At 52.0% G+C, this 18,111-nt stretch overlaps 1 protein-coding gene across 1 annotated transcript in view; it reads left to right on the top strand.

Moving 5' to 3' along the window:
* PNPLA7 (patatin like phospholipase domain containing 7) overlaps positions 1-18,111 on the top strand; it is a 97,509-nt gene that overhangs the window by 15,059 nt on the left and 64,339 nt on the right. The window contains 3 exon segments of the mRNA XM_054521298.2: positions 10,745-10,873; positions 11,767-11,847; positions 13,494-13,626. Of these exon segments, the coding sequence (XP_054377273.2) occupies positions 10,745-10,873; positions 11,767-11,847; positions 13,494-13,626 (343 nt within the window).

Raw genomic sequence — 18,111 nt, 5'->3', positions numbered from 1 at the left:
GTGCATGGGGTCAGGGCTCGCTAACGGGACACTCCCTGCAGGAGGACTGAGCAGGGCACTGGCTCTTTCCTTCATGGTTTGGGAGTCCACAGGTCAGGGTCTGTAGGTCTTTTTTTTAGGGCAGCTTCTCAGAAAGGAATCTGCCTATGTTCTGCTGTGGTGGCACTGGGTTTGAGGAGGGGGAGGAGTCTGGGGGTGCTCCCGTCTGGAGTGGACACTGTTGGGGAGGAGTCTGGGAGTGCTCCCGTCTGGAGTGGACACTGTTGGGGAGGAGCCTGGAAGTGCACCCATCTGGAGTGGACACTCACTGAGGAGCCTGGAAGTGCACCCATCTGGAGTGGACACTGTTGGGGAGGAGTCTGGGAGTGCTCCCGCCTGGAGTGGACACTGTTGGGGAGGAGTCTGGGAGTCCTCCTGTCTGGAGTGGACACTCACTGAGGAGTCTGGGGGTGCTCCTGTCTGGAGTGGACGCTGTTGTGGAGGATTCTGGGAGTCCTCCCACCTGGAGTGGACACTGTTGGGGAGGAGTCTGGGAGTGTTCCCATCTGGAGTGGACACTCACTGAGGAGTCTGGGAGTGCACCCATCTGGAGTGGACACTGTTGGAGAGGAGTCTGGGGGTGCTCCCGTCTGGAGTGGACACTCAGGAGTCTGGGAGTGCTCCCATCTGGAGTGGACACTGTTGCAGAGGAGCCTGGGAGTCCTCCCGCCTGGAATGGACAATGTTCGTAGCCACACCTGATGTCCTTGGGCTCTTACCTGCTTGCTTCACCTTCTCCAAGAGTTCCTGGTGGTCCACTGGCCACGGGGAAAAGCCATTTCCAGCCTGTTGGGGTCAGGAAAGTGACTTGGGGTTGGCCTAGCCCTCTTCCTGTCTTACCTGCATGTTAGCCTCGTTCTGGCTCTGCAGTGAGGACCAGTCCTCTCTGTCCGGGTTCTGCACCTCTAAAACCAAGTGTCAGCTTTCCTTAGAGGGCTCCACCAGCCATGACTCTGTCACTTGCTTTCATCAGCCGCTAAAATTTCAGTGACATTTTTTATCTACTCTTAGCTTTTGTCTTTATCCTTGGAGGTTTGTATCTTTTTAAGAGAGCGGAGATAAGCATGTATATTCCACAAGGGGACAAAGATAAGCATTTACCTTCACTTACCTTTCTTTTTTGGAGAAGAGTCTTACTCTGTCACCCAGGCTGGAGTGCAGTGGCGTGATCTTGGCTCACTGCAACCTCCATTTCCTGGGTTCAAGTGAGTCTTGTGCTTCAGCCTCCCGAGTAGCTGGGACTATAGATGTGCACCAGCACGCCCGTGTAATATTTGTATTTTTAGTAGAAACAAGGTTTCACCATGTTGGCCAGGCTGGTCTTGAACTCCTGACCTCAAGCGATCTGCCCTCCTGGGCCTCCCAAAGTGCTGGGATTATAGGTGTGAACCACCGTGCCTGGCCCAACCCACCATTTTTAATGGGAGATAGGCTTTATTATTTTAATTTTTATAAAGTTGTTACAAAATACCGCAGATACGCAAAAAAGCGTGATGTTGCCAGGAATGGCGGTTGGCACCTATAGTCCTGGCCGTTCGGGAGAGGAAAAGAGATTGCTGAGCCTCGTAGTTCTAGGCCAGCCCAGACAACATAGCAGGACCCTGTCTCTAAAACAAGTAGGCATGACACAGCAAACAGGCATCTTAACTCGAACCCAGGTTATATAGTTTTAACCCTGGTTAGCTAGAACACAGGTTAGCTGCACACTGCCGGCTCTGTTCACATTACCCACGTGTGCTTTCATTTCACCCTCTCTTTTCTTCAGAGATAGCTACTTTTCTGAATTTTCTTTGGTACTTATACAATATGTAGTATAATTTTGCTTGACTCTAAATCTCATAAATGGCATCACACCAGGATTCCTCACCTTTCCTAATTTGAGCAACATTATGAACGTGAGATTCATCGGCGTGAGTGGGTGTCGTTCTAGTTCAGTCTTTGACACCACCATTGATTTCTCCGTGGCTGAGTGACAGCTGGGTTGGGTGTGATTGCTGGCTGCTACATACAGCACTGCCGAGATCTGAAGACGTGCAAGTGTGGGGAGCCCTCGGGGACCCCTGCTTGCCAGGGGAGCTGTGTGTCCACCTGGGCTTCTCAGCATCCAGCCTCTCCCTGTGGTTTTCACAGCTTCCTGATTTGGAGTGAGGTTACGAAGGCACGGTTTTTTGAAGTAAACAAGTGGATTTGAAATAAAACACACAAAAGCCATTTTTAGCAACAGCTGCTAAGTTGTTATTCCTTTTCCCCACCCGCCCCCAAACACACGCACGTGGTTTTCTCCCTGATTCCAGAGTGGTGATGAGACTTGCCCAGCTGATGCGGTTGGTGGGGGTGTCTCTCCCTTGAGTCTGGAGCAGGCCATGATTTCAGTCGCTGGACCCCGGCTGTTGGGGCTGGCAGATGACTCCTCTCAACCATTCTGTGCTTGTGTTTCTTGTGGTGTGGTGTAGCTCTCTTAGGGAGGAACTTGCTCTACATAAAGGTTTTGAAAGGAACGGAACAAAATTCCAAATGGAAGAAAAATTGCTGAGTCTCAGAGATCGATTAGCATGTGCCGAGAGCTGAGTATCTGGTGTGCTCGATGTGCGGGGCCTGTAGCAGGCCTGAGTGTCAGCCAGTTGTGCTTTGGAGCCCAGCCCCAGGAGATTGGGCACCCTCTAAGTTCCTGGTTTGAGTTCTTGTTTATGTGGCCTCGTGCAGGAAGGCACATTGGAATTCTGAACAGCAGCAGCTGTGAGCCTGGTCTACACCAGGCAAGGTAGTGCCACAACAGCCTGTCCTGCTGATTACAGTGAAAAACTCTCGACAAAATGTAGAAAACAATTCTTGGAGGATCTGAAAATAAAGCCAGTAGATTGTGGTTGGGAGTCAACGCGGAGCCGCCACCCATGAGGGTTCTGCTTCCTGCTTTTTCGTTTTCTTCTGTTACTCACGGCCTTGCCTTTATGGTAGCCCAGTTATGGAGCAAAAACCCTGATGGGAGTCCTCCAAAAGCACCAGAAGAAGGGCCCCCAAGGGCCAGAGAGTGTGTGGATCTCAGGGAGGAGGGAGCCAGGGAAGCAGATGCACGGATTTTGTCTGTGAACCTATACAAGGCTCAGGACAGACCCAGAGCAGCATAACAAAGACTTTGAAACTGCATTAAGAGTCATACTTAAAGGCCAGGCGCAGTGGCTCATGCCTGTAATCCTAACACTTTGGGAGGCCGAGGTGGGCAGATCACAAGGTCAAGAGATCAAGATCGTCCTGGCCAACATGGTTAAACCCTGTCTCCACTAAAAATACAAAAAAGTTAGCTGGGTGTGGTAGCACGCGCCTCTAGTCTCATCTGCTCAGGAGGCTGAGGCAGGAGAATCGCTTGAACCCGGGAGGCAGAAGTTGCAGTGAGCCGAGATCATGCCACTGCACTACAGCCTGGGCAACAGAGCAAGACTCTATCTCAGGAAAAAAAAAATTCAAACTTCAGGCTGGGCGCAGTGGCTCACACCTGTAATCCCAACACGTTGGGAGGCTGAGGCGGGCAGATCACATGAGGTCAGGAGTTCCACACCAGCCTGGTCAACATGGTGAAACCCCGTCTCTACTAAAAATACAAAAATTTAGCCAAGTGTGGTGGTGTGTGCCTGTAATCCCAGCTACTCAGGTGGCTGAAGCAGGAGAATTACTTCAACCCAGGAGGCGGAGGTTGCAGTGAGCCGAGATCGTGCCACTACACTCCAGCCTGGGTGGCAGAGTGAAACTCCGTCTCAAAAAAACAAAACAAAGATTCAAACTTCAGCTCGAATCTCAGACTGACTCCTGAGTGGTGCATGTTCAGGGTAGAGCAAAGCATCAGAACCAAGACTTTGAAAACAGAGAAACTGGAATCCACCATCCACAGATACAGACTTGTGGTCTGAACCCAACCAGCTTAATCGCCTGCTAAAACAAAGAACGCAACATTCTCCCGAAAATTATATTCTAAACCCAGCCATTATAAATGATCACAGTGGATACAAATGGTCTAAATACAACAACAAGACAGTCAGATTGGATGGAAAGTCCAAGACCCACCTCTATGGTGTCTGCAGGAAAAAGCCACTTGAAATATCAATACTTAGATGGGAAACAGAAGGTTGGCCTGGGCGAAGTGACTCACACCTGTAATCCCAGCACTGTGGGAGGCTCAGGTGGGAGGACTGCTTGAGCACAGGAGTTCGAGACCAGTCTGGGCAACATAGCAACCCTGTCTCTACAAAAAATTTAAAATTAGGTTAGTGTGGTGGTACACACCTGTGCTCCCAGCTATTGAGGAGGCTAAAGTGGGAGGATTGCTTGAGCCTGGGAAGCTGAGGCTGAAGGAAGCTCTGAGTGTGCTGCTGTACTATAGCTCAGGTGATAGAGTAGCAAGACACTTTCTCAAAAAATAAAAAAGGCTGGGCACGGTGGCTCACGCCTGTAATCCCAGCACTTTGGGAGGCCGAGGTGGGCGGATCACGAGGTCAGGAGATCGAGACCATCCTGGCTAACGCGGTGAAACCCCTCTCTACTAAAAATACAAAAAATTAGCCGAGCGTGGTGGCAGGCTCCTGTAGTCCCAGCTGCTGGGGAGGCTGAGGCAGGAGAATGGCGTGAACCCGGGAGGCGGAGTTTGCAGTGAGCCGAGATCATGCCACTGCACTCCAGCCTGGGCAACAGAGCAAGACTCCATCTCAAAAAAAAAAAAAAAAAAAAAAGGCTGGAAGAAGATATATCATGAAAGCCCCAATTAAAAGAAAACTGGAGTGGCTATATTAGTATCAGACAAAGTCGATGTCAGATGAGATGAAGGAGTATTACCAGGGATAAAAAGGGACAACATGGCCAGGCGCAGTGGCTCATGCCTGTAATCCCAGCACTTTGGGAGGCCGAGGCGGGTGCATCACTTGAGGTCAGGAGTTCGAGACCAGCCTGGCCAACATGGTGAAACCCCATCTCTACTAAAAATACAAAAATTATCTGGAAATCACTTGAACCCAGGAGGCAGAGGTTGCAGTGAGCCAAGACTGTGCCATGGCACTCCAGCCTGGGCAATGCTCATATCAGAAAATAAAACAAGTCTTAGATCAGTGACCCAAGCTTCTATCTTAAGAAGCTAGGAACAGAAAAACAAATGAAACCCAAAGCAAGCAGATGGAAGAAACTAATAAAGAGCAAGAATCAATGAGATTGGAAATGGAAAACAAGAGAGAAAATCAATGAAACCAAAAGCTGGCGCTTGGAAGACGTCAGTAAAATGAAAAATCCTCCAGCCAGACTAGTGTAGAAAAGAAGAGAAGACACAAACTACAAATATTAGACATGAAAGAGTGCACATGTCTACACATCCTATAGACATAAAAGGACTAATAAGGAAATATTTTGAACAGCTTTATGCCCATAAAATCAGCCACGCAGATTAAATTGACAAATTCCTTGAAAGGCACAAACTACCATAGTTCCCTCAGGTATAGATTATCTGAATGGCTGTATATCTACTAAAGAAATCGATTCTGTAGCTAAAATCCTTCCCACCTGGAGAACTCCGGATCTAGATGACTTCACTGGGGGATACTTCCCGACATTTAGGACAATAAGGACAAAATATGCTAATTTTACACAAACTTCTCCAGAAAAGTAGAAGAGGGACTATTTCCCAGTTTAGTTTTTGAGGCTAGCAATACCCTAATACCTAATCAGACAAAGACATTACAAGAAAGGAAAATTTCAAACCAGTCACTCATCATTAGAAACATACATATCCTCAATGAAATATTAGAGATTTGAGTCGAGCAATGTATGGAAAAGGATAATATATCATGATCAGTGGGATTTATTCCAGGAGCAAAGCTGTTTCAACAGTTGAAAATCAGTTGATATAATGTTCCATCTTGACAGACTAAAGAGGAAAAGCCATCTGATTATCTTAATAAATGCAGAAAAAGCATTTGACAAAATTCAGCATCTGTTCATGATAAAAACTCTCAGCAACCAGGAGAAGAGAACTTCCTAAATCGAATAAAGGACATCTGTACTAAGAAAATGAAAGCAGACATCATGCCTGATGGTGAAAGACTGAATATTTTCCCTTGAAGATTGCGAACAAGCCAGAGTGTGTGTGTGTGTGCGGGGGGGGGGGGGGGGGGGGGGTTGTTTTTTGTTTTGTTTTGTTTTGTTTTTTTTGAGTCGGAATCTTGCTCTGTCACCCAGGCTGGAGTGCAGTGGTGCAGTCTTGGCTCACTGCAACCTCCACCCCCCACCCGGGTTCAAGCAGTTCTGCCTCAGCCTCCCGAGTAGCTGGGATTACAGGCGCCCGCCACAACACCTGGCTAATTTTTGTATTTTAAGTAGAGATGGGGTTTCACCATCTTGGCCAGGCTGGTCTTGAACTCCTGACCTCGTGATCTACCTGCCTCGGCCTCCCAAAGTGCTGGGATTACAGGCGTGAGCCACCACGCCTGGCCAAGTGTGTGTTCTTACCACTCCTGTTCAGCATCATATTGGAGGTCCTCCTCAGAGCAGTAGGGGAAGAGAAAGAAATAAAAAGCATGCAGATGGGAAAAGAAAAAATAAAACAGTCTCGATTCACAAACATGATTATCTAGATTGAAAATCCTATGGACTCTATAAGACAACTACTAGAACTTACGAATGAGTTTATCAGCATACAAAAATAAACTGTATTTCTCTATATTAGCAATGAAGAATTGGGAATTGAAATTTAAAAGTAACAGCAATTATAATAGCATCCAAAACTGCGAACTTGGGAGTTCCCAGGCCACTCACACTTCTGACCAACTGGTTACAAGTTCAGGGATTCCCGTGACCCCCTCAGATTCAATATTCTAGAACAACTCACATTTGTAACTACAAAGGATGAAAATCGGCCGGGCACGGTGGCTCATGCCTGTAATCCCAGCACTTTGGGAGGATGAGGCAGGTGGATCATGAGATCAGGAGACTGAGACCATCCTGGCTAACATGGTGAAACCCTGTCTCTACTAAAAATACAAAACATTAACCTGGCATGGTGGCGGGCGCCTGTAGTCCCAGCTACTTGGAAGGCTGAGGCAGGAGAATGGCGTGAACCCAGGAGCGGAGCTTGTAGTGAGCTGAGATCGCGCCATTGCACTCCAAAGTAAGACTCCGTCTTAAAAAAAAAAAAAAAGGATGAAAATCAGGATCAGTCAAAACAGTCAAAAGAAGAGACCCACAGAGTGAGGGTCTCTTCAGAGCATGGTCCAGCCATGAGGCTCCCATGTCCTTAAGCTATGCCATCCTCCTTGTGGGCAGCAAGCCACCCAGGTGCTGAGACAAGAGACCGAGGGCACGAGCTGTTCCAGTGTAATAAAGAAAATATATAGAATAAGAATAGTTATACTGGAACTAGAATATAGATATGATGATACATGAGTATTATTAATCATTAGTTTGAGCATTACTCTTTATTCCAATATTATAATAATCTCTGTTCTACAATTATAACCTGGGAAAAACCAGGCCAGAGATAGGCGCTGAAGGGACACGGTGAGAAGTGACCAGAAGACAAGTGTGAGCCCTCAGTTATGCCCAGACACGGCCACTAGAGGGCTCCTTGGTCTAGCGGTAACGCCAGTGCCTGGGAAGACACCTGTTACTTAGCAGACCCGGAAAGGGAGTCTCCCTTTCCCCAGGGGAGTTAGAGAAGACTCTGCTCCACCACCTCTTGTGGAGGGCCTGACATCAGTCAAGCCCGCCCGCAGCCATCCGGAGGCCTAACCGTCTCCCTGTGATGCTGTGCTTCAGCGGTCACACTCTTGGTCCACTTTCATGTTCCGCCCTGTACACCGGGCTCCGCCTTCTAGATAGCAGTAGCAGAATTAGTGAAAGTATTAAAGCCATTGATCTCTCCAAGAAATGCATATAAGAAATAATGACATAAGCTGTCCCCTTTCTCTCTCTCCGCCTCGGCTACCAAATAGGGAAGGGCCCCCTGTCCAGTGGACACGTGACTCGCGTGACCTTACCTATCACTGGAGACGACTCACACTCCTTACCTGCCCCCTTGCCTTGTATCCAATAAATAACAGCACAGCCAGGCATTCGGGGCCACTACCGGTCTCCATGCCTTGGTGGTAGTGGTCCCCTGGGCCCAGCTGTCTTTTCTTCCATCTCTTTGTCTTGTGTCTTTATTTCTACGATCTCGTCTCCGCACATGAAGAGAAAAACCCACAGGCCCAGTAGGGCTGCACCCTATACCTCCTGGCACACTGATGTGTGTTGCCACCCAGGGACGTTTGCCTGAACTTTGGCCATGTGATCCAACTCGATCTCTAGCTTCCTCCCCTCCCCGCAGGTGGGAGGTCGGGCTGACACCCCTGGCTCTAGTCACATGCTTGGTCTTCCCCGCATGGCCAGCTCCCTCCTGAAACTTCTGGTTGGGCCTTGCCACCAGGAGTCAGCTGCTAGCGTAAACCCAAGTGAATCGCACCGTGAATAAAAAGACACTTCCAGGAGCTTCTAAGAGCTTGAGGGCTTTCTCCTGGGAACTGAAGACAAGACCAGCTAAATTCTTTATTACGCAACACGGCGGCACCAAGTGCTGGTGAAGACAGGCATCCACGGAAACTCATTCACCACTGATGAGAATGTGAAACACGGGGCATCCACGGAAACTCGTTCGCCGCTGGTGAGAATGCGAAACACGGGGCATCCACGGAAACTCGTTCGCCGCTGGTGAGAATGCGAAACACGGGGCATCCACGGAAACTCGTTCGCCGCTGGTGAGAATGCGAAACACGGGGCATCCACGGAAACTCGTTCGCCGCTGGTGAGAATGCGAAACACGGGGCATCCACGGAAACTCGTTCGCCGCTGGTGAGAATGCGAAACACGGGGCATCCACGGAAACTCGTTCGCCGCTGGTGAGAATGCGAAACACGGGGCATCCACGGAAACTCGTTCGCCGCTGGTGAGAATGCGAAACACGGGGCATCCACGTAAACTCATTCACCGCTGGTGAGAATGCAAAGCACGGCAGCCGCTGTAGGAGACAGTTTGGCAGTTTCTTATAAATGTGAGGATACATATTCCGTACAACCTACAAATCCCATCCCTAGGTATTTAGCAAGAGGGATGAGAACTGTGTCCACGCAAACACTGGGAGATGCGTATTTATCAAGTAGCTTTATTTAGAATTGTCCCCAGTGGAAACAACACAAATATCCTTTGACTGCTGAATGGACGGAGACACTGCGAGGTCTCCACGAGGAGACACTGCAAGGCCTCTACGAGGCAGCCAGCACTCAGGAGTCGAGGCAGAGACCTCCGTCAGACACGCCACCGTGGGGGAATCTCGAGTGTGTCACCCCGCTGAGGGAAGCCCCCACACTCTGTGCCTCCATTTATGTGACATTTTGACAAAGGCACAACCATTGGGACAGAAGACAGGGGAGCATCGCCAGGACCCAGTGGTGGGAAGAAAGGAGGATGCGAAAAGGCTGCCAGGGGCATTGGAGGTTGGGATTGTTCTGTTCTGTGGTGGGGGTAAAAATGCTGGAGGTGTGCACCAAAAAGGGTGAATCTGCCTCTGCATGCAGGTGACGGCGTGATGTAAACAGAAGGCTTTTCTCTCTAGAGCCAACCAATTTCCAGAAGAATCCGGGCCAGGCGCGGTGGCTCACGCCTGTAATCCCAGCACTTTGGGAGGCCGAGGTGGGCGAATCACGAGGTCAGGAGATCGAGACCCTCCTGGCTAACACAGTGAAACCCGTCTCTACTAAAAATTTGAAAAACAAATTAGCCGGGCGTGGTGGCGGGCGCCTGTAGCCCCAGCTACTTGGGAGGCTGAAGCAGGAGAATGGTGAGAACCCGGGAGGCGGAGCTTGCAGTGAGCCAAGATCATGCCATTGCACTCCAGCCTGGACAACAGAATGAGACTGTCTCAAAAAAAAAAGAAAAAAAAATCTGTCTCTGCAGGCAGGCGACAGCATGGTGTAAACAACAGCCTTTCCTCTCTAGAGCCAACAAGTTTCCAGAAGAATCTGCCTGCATGCAGATGACAGCGTGATTTAAAAACAGCCTTTTCTCTCTAGAGCCCTCCGATTTCTAGAAGATGGAAACCACAGCACTCACTGGGGCTTTTCCTGGGCTCTTTCCTTGGCCGTGTGGAGCTCTGCTGGCCACATCCACGTGGTGAGCCGCTCTGGCTCCTCACCTGGGCCTCGTGCGACCCAGCATTGCACGCTCCCTGTCCTAGGCGGTGACTCCACTGTGGAGGTGGGCATTTGGCAGTGGTGGCTCCTGACCCTCTCGGTGACCTTTTTAAGAAGCCCACTCAGGTTGGTGTCTGGCACGCCCTTTGGTGAGGGGTACCGACGGTGATGTTGGACGTAGAGTAGGACGCTGGTGAGCTGGTCCGTGAGCCTCAGTGGCAGGTGGGAGCGGTTGGAGCTCCCCGTGGTGAGTGCCCAGGTCTGGTGGGGTGGCTGCCTGCAGGCATCCCCCTCACCCACATTTCGTCGTCAGCCAGTCCTTCGCCGCACATCTCTTGGACAGTCAAAAAACGTGTGCAGCTGGTGCCAAAAGCAGCACTTTGCACAGCCCAGCCTGGGAGGGAGCCGTGTGACTGGGCAGCAGGCGGGGCCTCCTCCAGGGCTTCCAGGAGGAGTCCCTGGGGAGCTTGGCCAGGCCCACAGAACGGGGACTGATGGAGCTGTTGTTACAGGGCCACGCTGCACCTTACAAAACGGTCTCCGTCCGCGCGGCCATCCCGTCCACCATCCTCCGGCTTCCAGCTGCGGCTTTTCACAGAGTTTTTGAGAAATATCCGGAAACTCTGGTGAGGGTGGTGCAGGTGGGTCACTTTTTCAGACAACTCTTCTAGCTGCTGTGGGTCACCCTGGAGGGGCCTGGGCACTGGTTTGGGATTTGAGTGGGTTTATTGCCCGCTTCCTTTCTCAGTTCTGAGCTTTACAGCCATGAAGATGATTTCAGAGGAATAGAGAAATCGACTTCATTGGCGGGCGGGACTTACCACTGGTGATGTGGGATTCTGAGTGGGTTCAGGAAGAACTAAGGTTATATTTTAAAAATTTGTAGGCCGGGCGCGGTGGCTCACGCCTGTAATCCCAACACTTTGGGAGGCCGAGGCGGGTGGATCACAAAGTCAGGAGATCGAGACCATCCTGAAACCCCATCTCTACTAAAAATACAAAAAATTAGCCGGGTGTGGTGGCGGGCACCTGTAGTCCCAGCTACTCGGGAGGCTGAGGCAGGAGAATGGTGTGAACCCGGGAGGTGGAGCTTGCAGTGAGCCGAGATCGTGCCACTGCACTCCAGCCTGGGCAACAGAACGAGACTCCATCTCAAAAAAAAAAAAATTGTAATATATATCTTAAAATAAAAATGAATGTTCACAACCTCAAAGAGGTCTTAAGATCCCTCACTACCCCCAAAGAGATTTTTACATTTTTATTAAACTTCTCACTTTGGAGTAACTTTAGATTTATAGAAAACTTGCGAAAACAATGCAGTCTTCATGTGCCCCTTGCCTCATTCCCCGTGATGTGAACGTCTTACATGACCGTGGTGAGGTGTCAGGTCTGCGGGGTTTTTCACCCTGAGAGGGTTTGGTCTGTGGCATCTGCGGGGTTTGGGGCACAGTTCTCAGTGCTCTGTGTGGTGCTGCCGGGGGCCCGCCCTGTACCCCAGGTCGGTGGTCACCGCGCAGCTGGCGTGTTGTTGCAGATCATCATGGTGCGGCTGCAGAGGGTGACCTTTCTGGCTCTGCACAACTACCTCGGCCTGACCACAGAGCTCTTCAACCCTGTAAGTGAAAACCAGCTCACAGAGCCCCATGTTGCTCCATGCAGCTGGCATCGGGACAGCTATTGGTTGGCACAGCAGGCGCCCAGTGCCTGGTGGGGCAGTGCCAGCAACAGCTGTGGTCTTCCCAGTTGCTGGTCATTAGGACTTTGGGAGGGGATGGTTGCGCTGTGTTTATTCTCCTACCTTAAAGCACCTGCTAGTCGATTTGGAGGCTTGATTCTCCTGGGCCTTGTGTTCTAAAATCTCTGATCCGTTGGGACTTGGGAAAGGTGGAATTCCTTCTCCGATGCTGGAGTTGTCCCTCTGGAGGCCCACACGGTTGTGAGCAGCTGCCTGGTGCCTCTGCAGCTCCCATTCAGGACTCTGTGATGAGTCTTCCTTTGGTCACCTGTGTTCTGTAGGACATCGGCAGCCGCACACATGCTCCTTCCCTTTCTGGCCCTGCAGGCTGCACACCGAGCTGACGGCCCTGTCCAGGAGAGGCTGCCCCTCCCCATGCCCGTCCCATGGGGTCCCTACGGCCACGTCCAGCAGAGGCTGCCCCTCCCCATGCCCGTCCCATGGGGTCCCTACGTCTGTGTCCAGCAGAGGCTGCCCCTCCCCATGCCCGTCCCTTGGGGTCCCTACGTCTGTGTCCAGCGCAGGCTGCCCCTCCCCATGCCCATCCCGTGGAGTCCCTACGGCCGCGTCCAGCAGAGGCTGCCCCTCCCCATGCCCGTCCCATGGGGTCCCTACGTCTGTGTCCAGCGCAGGCTGCCCCTCCCCATGCCCATCCCGTGGAGTCCCTACGGCCGCGTCCAGCAGAGGCTGCCCCTCCCCATGCCCGTCACGTGGGGTCCCTGTTGCCAGCACTCCCTGTGTGTTGCCCTTGACTGCTCCTCCTATCTGAACCCGGTGGGGCGGAGCTGACCCCGAACTGTGACCCGTTTGGAGGGTACAGCGCATTATCAAGGGCACAAGGCTGTCAACCCCGGCTCTCCCTCCTCCCAGCAGTGTAACCCTGGGAGGCACTTGGCCGGGATGTGGGACGGTCCCCACCTAGCCGAGCTCTCGTGGGAACTGAGTGAGACCAGGGTTTCGTGCTCTGCTCCATCCTCACTGCCCGAAACAGTAGCCTGATATGTGGAGGGCTCTCTTTAGTCCTGGGGCAAGTGGAGCTCGGTTAGTAAATGCCCAGCACGCATTAGTCTTTAATATGTGCATTTCAGTTGGAAATTATAATTCTGATGACATTTTAGGGCTTGTCATCTTCAGTTGTTGACATTAAGGGAATATCTTTTTGTTTTCTACATTATTTGTTGTTTTAATGAAGAGTATTAAGGTTCTGACAATTTGAGGCATTATGTTGACTTGATAAAGTGTTTGAGACAGGGCCTAGGGTAAAAGCAGGCTGAGCTTGGTTGCTTTAAACAGACCAGTCCTTTTCTTGAATAACTGGATTTCTGGGTTGATGATTGGCCTCTTCCCTTGCCTGAAATGCAGCTTAAACTTTGCCTTGAGAGGCCCACACCTGTCACACCTTTGAGAGGCTCACACCTGTCACACCTTTGAGGGGACCACACCTGTCACACCTTTGAGGGGCCCACACCTGTCAGTGGGTGTGGGGTGTTCCTGGGGTGGCACTGAACTTCCTTCTTGTGTCCCAGGAGAGCCAGGCCATCCCTCTCGTGTCTGTAGCCAGCGTGGCTGCCGGGAAGGCCAAGAAGCAGGTGTTCTATGGCGAAGAAGAGCAGCTTAAAAAACCACCACGGCTCCAGGAGTCCTGTGACTCAGGTACTGTCCTGCACCAAGGAGGGCAGTGTCCAGCCCCAGAGTCCGGGGGATCCTGCTCCCACTGCCTCAGGTCACCCCAGGTCATCTTGCACATGCCTGAGGCCACCTCACACATCCCCGGGTCACCTCACACGGCCCAGGTCACCCTACAAGTCCCACAAGTCACCTCACATGCCCCCCAGGTCACCTCACGTGCCCGCCAGGTCTCATCAGATGGCCCCCCAGGTCTCCTCAGGTGTCCCCGTCTCCTCACATGCGGGCTGGATGTTCTCAGACCTCCCCAGGTCTCCTCAGGTGTCCCCGTCTCCTCACATGAGGCCCGGATGTCCTCAGACAGGCCCAGGACTCTTCACCCTGCATTCTTCAGTTGTTCCCAGAATTCTCCCTGCATGCTTGGCCTGGGCCAGGTGCCTGGTGGGGAGCGGGCCTCCCGCGTTGGGCTCTCACGCGCTGTTCTGAGCGCTAACTAGGGGACCTGAATCTGAGGAGGAAGTGGTAGGGTGCAGCGTGCACCGCATGAGTCACCCCAGGACGATCTGTGTGATGGAGTTAACAGCCACCCTACAGATGAGGTGCGCGCTTGGTTATTTATAGCCCATCATGTTCCCAAAAGAGTTGAAGTGACTAACAAAAGTATATGAAATTAAATGAAGCAATGCTGATGAGAGTGAGGAGGGAATGGAGTGAGCAGAGTGGAGTCAGTGAGTGAGGGATGGAGTGGACAGAGTGGAGTGAGTGAGTGGGGGATGGAGTGAGCAGAGTGGAGTGAGTGAGTGGGGGATGGAGTGAGCAGAGTGGAGTGAGTGAGTGGGGGATGGAGTGGACAGGGTGGAGTGAGTGAGGATGGAGTGAGTAGAGTGGAGTGAGTGAGGATGGAGTGAGCAGAGTGGAGTGAGTGAGGATGGAGTGAGTAGAGTGGAGTGAGTGAGTGGGGGATGGAGTGGACAGAGTGGAGTGAGTGAGGATGGAGTGAGCAGAGTGGAGTGAGTGAGGATGGAGTGGACAGAGTGGAGTGAGTGAGGATGGAGTGAGCAGAGTGGAGTGAGTGAGGATGGAGTGAGTAGAGTGGAGTGAGAGAGGATGGAGTGAGTAGAGTGGAGTGAGTGAGGATGGAGTGAGCAGAGTGGAGTGAGTGAGGATGGAGTGGACAGAGTGGAGTGAGAGAGGATGGAGTGAGCAGAGTGGAGTGAGTGAGGATGGAGTGGACAGAGTGGAGTGAGTGAGGATGGAGTGAGCAGAGTGGAGTGAGTGAGGATGGAGTGGACAGAGTGGAGTGAGTGAGGATGGAGTGAGCAGAGTGGAGTGAGTGAGGATGGAGTGAGTAGAGTGGAGTGAGAGAGGATGGAGTGAGTAGAGTGGAGTGAGTGAGGATGGAGTGAGCAGAGTGGAGTGAGTGAGGATGGAGTGGACAGAGTGGAGTGAGAGAGGATGGAGTGAGCAGAGTGGAGTGAGTGAGGATGGAGTGAGCAGAGTGGAGTGAGTGAGGATGGAGTGGACAGAGTGGAGTGAGTGAGGATGGAGTGAGTAGAGTGGAGTGAGTGAGGATGGAGTGAGTAGAGTGGAGTGAGTGAGGATGGAGTGAGCAGAGTGGAGTGAGTGAGTGGGGGATGGAGTGGACAGAGTGGAGTGAGTGAGGATGGAGTGGACAGAGTGGAGTGAGTGAGGATGGAGTGAGTAGAGTGGAGTGAGTGAGGATGGAGTGAGTAGAGTGGAGTGAGTGAGGATGGAGTGAGTAGAGTGGAGTGAGTGAGGATGGAGTGAGCAGAGTGGAGTGAGTGAGGATGGAGTGAGTAGAGTGGAGTGAGTGAGGATGGAGTGAGTAGAGTGGAGTGAGTGAGGATGGAGTGGACAGAGTGGAGTGAGTGAGTGGGGGATGGAGTGAGCAGAGTGGAGTGAGTGAGGATGGAGTGAGTAGAGTGGAGTGAGTGAGGATGGAGTGAGTAGAGTGGAGTGAGTGAGGATGGAGTGGACAGAGTGGAGTGAGTGAGGATGGAGTGAGTAGAGTGGAGTGAGTGAGGATGGAGTGAGCAGAGTGGAGTGAGTGAGGATGGAGTGAGTAGAGTGGAGTGAGTGAGGATGGAGTGAGTAGAGTGGAGTGAGTGAGGATGGAGTGAGCAGAGTGGAGTGAGTGAGGATGGAGTGAGTAGAGTGGAGTGAGTGAGGATGGAGTGAGCAGAGTGGAGTGAGAGAGGATGGAGTGAGTAGAGTGGAGTGAGTGAGGATGGAGTGGACAGAGTGGAGTGAGTGAGTGGGGGATGGAGTGAGCAGAGTGGAGTGAGTGAGGATGGAGTGAGTAGAGTGGAGTGAGTGAGGATGGAGTGAGTAGAGTGGAGTGAGTGAGGATGGAGTGGACAGAGTGGAGTGAGTGAGGATGGAGTGAGTAGAGTGGAGTGAGTGAGGATGGAGTGGACAGAGTGGAGTGAGTGAGGATGGAGTGGACAGAGTGGAGTGAGTGAGGATGGAGTGAGTAGAGTGGAGTGAGTGAGGATGGAGTGAGTAGAGTGGAGTGAGTGAGGATGGAGTGAGCAGAGTGGAGTGAGAGAGGATGGAGTGGACAGAGTGGAGTGAGTGAGAGAGGGATGGAGTGGACAGAGTGGAGTGAGTGAGGATGGAGTGAGCAGAGTGGAGTGAGTGAGGATGGAGTGAGCAAAGTGGAGTGAGTGAGTGGGGGATGGAGTGGACAGAGTGGAGTGAGTGAGGATGGAGTGGACAGAGTGGAGTGAGTGAGGATGGAGTGGACAGAGTGGAGTGAGTGAGGATGGAGTGAGTAGAGTGGAGTGAGAGAGGATGGAGTGAGCAGAGTGGAGTGAGTGAGGATGGAGTGAGCAGAGTGGAGTGAGTGAGGATGGAGTGAGCAGAGTGGAGTGAGTGAGGATGGAGTGAGCAAAGTGGAGTGAGTGAGTGGGGGATGGAGTGGACAGAGTGGAGTGAGTGAGGATGGAGTGGACAGAGTGGAGTGAGTGAGGATGGAGTGGACAGAGTGGAGTGAGTGAGGATGGAGTGGACAGAGTGGAGTGAGTGAGGATGGAGTGAGCAGAGTGGAGTGAGAGAGGATGGAGTGAGCAGAGTGGAGTGAGAGAGGATGGAGTGAGCAGAGTGGAGTGAGTGAGGATGGAGTGGACAGAGTGGAGTGAGTGAGGATGGAGTGAGCAGAGTGGAGTGAGAGAGGATGGAGTGAGTAGAGTGGAGTGAGTGAGGATGGAGTGAGTAGAGTGGAGTGAGTGAGGATGGAGTGAGTAGAGTGGAGTGAGTGAGGATGGAGTGGACAGAGTGGAGTGAGTGAGGATGGAGTGAGCAGAGTGGAGTGAGTGAGGATGGAGTGGACAGAGTGGAGTGAGTGAGGATGGAGTGAGCAGAGTGGAGTGAGAGAGGATGGAGTGAGCAGAGTGGAGTGAGAGAGGATGGAGTGAGCAGAGTGGAGTGAGTGAGGATGGAGTGGACAGAGTGGAGTGAGTGAGGATGGAGTGGACAGAGTGGAGTGAGAGAGGATGGAGTGAGTAGAGTGGAGTGGGTGAGGATGGAGTGGACAGAGTGGAGTGAGTGAGGATGGAGTGAGCAGAGTGGAGTGAGTGAGGATGGAGTGAGCAGAGTGGAGTGAGTGAGGATGGAGTGGACAGAGTGGAGTGAGTGAGGATGGAGTGAGTAGAGTGGAGTGAGTGAGGATGGAGTGAGCAGAGTGGAGTGAGTGAGGATGGAGTGAGTAGAGTGGAGTGAGTGAGGATGGAGTGAGCAGAGTGGAGTGAGTGAGGATGGAGTGGACAGAGTGGAGTGAGTGAGGATGGAGTGGACAGAGTGGAGTGAGTGAGGATGGAGTGGACAGAGTGGAGTGAGTGAGGATGGAGTGGACAGAGTGGAGTGAGTGAGGATGGAGTGAGTAGAGTGGAGTGAGTGAGGATGGAGTGGACAGAGTGGAGTGAGTGAGGATGGAGTGGACAGAGTGGAGTGAGTGAGGATGGAGTGGACAGAGTGGAGTGAGTGAGGATGGAGTGGACAGAGTGGAGTGAGTGAGGATGGAGTGAGTAGAGTGGAGTGAGTGAGGATGGAGTGAGCAAAGTGGAGTGAGTGAGTGGGGGATGGAGTGGACAGAGTGGAGTGAGTGAGGATGGAGTGGACAGAGTGGAGTGAGTGAGGATGGAGTGGACAGAGTGGAGTGAGTGAGGATGGAGTGGACAGAGTGGAGTGAGTGAGGATGGAGTGAGTAGAGTGGAGTGAGTGAGGATGGAGTGAGTAGAGTGGAGTGAGAGAGGATGGAGTGGACAGAGTGGAGTGAGTGAGGATGGAGTGAGCAGAGTGGAGTGAGAGAGGATGGAGTGAGCAGAGTGGAGTGAGTGAGGATGGAGTGGACAGAGTGGAGTGAGTGAGGATGGAGTGGACAGAGTGGAGTGAGTGAGGATGGAGTGAGCAGAGTGGAGTGAGAGAGGATGGAGTGAGCAGAGTGGAGTGAGAGAGGATGGAGTGAGTAGAGTGGAGTGAGTGAGGATGGAGTGAGTA

This window comes from Pongo abelii, chromosome 13 (assembly GCF_028885655.2).
Source record: "Pongo abelii isolate AG06213 chromosome 13, NHGRI_mPonAbe1-v2.0_pri, whole genome shotgun sequence".
Classification (NCBI taxonomy): Eukaryota; Metazoa; Chordata; class Mammalia; order Primates; family Hominidae; genus Pongo; species Pongo abelii.
This window is presented reverse-complemented; position numbering and strand designations above follow the sequence as displayed.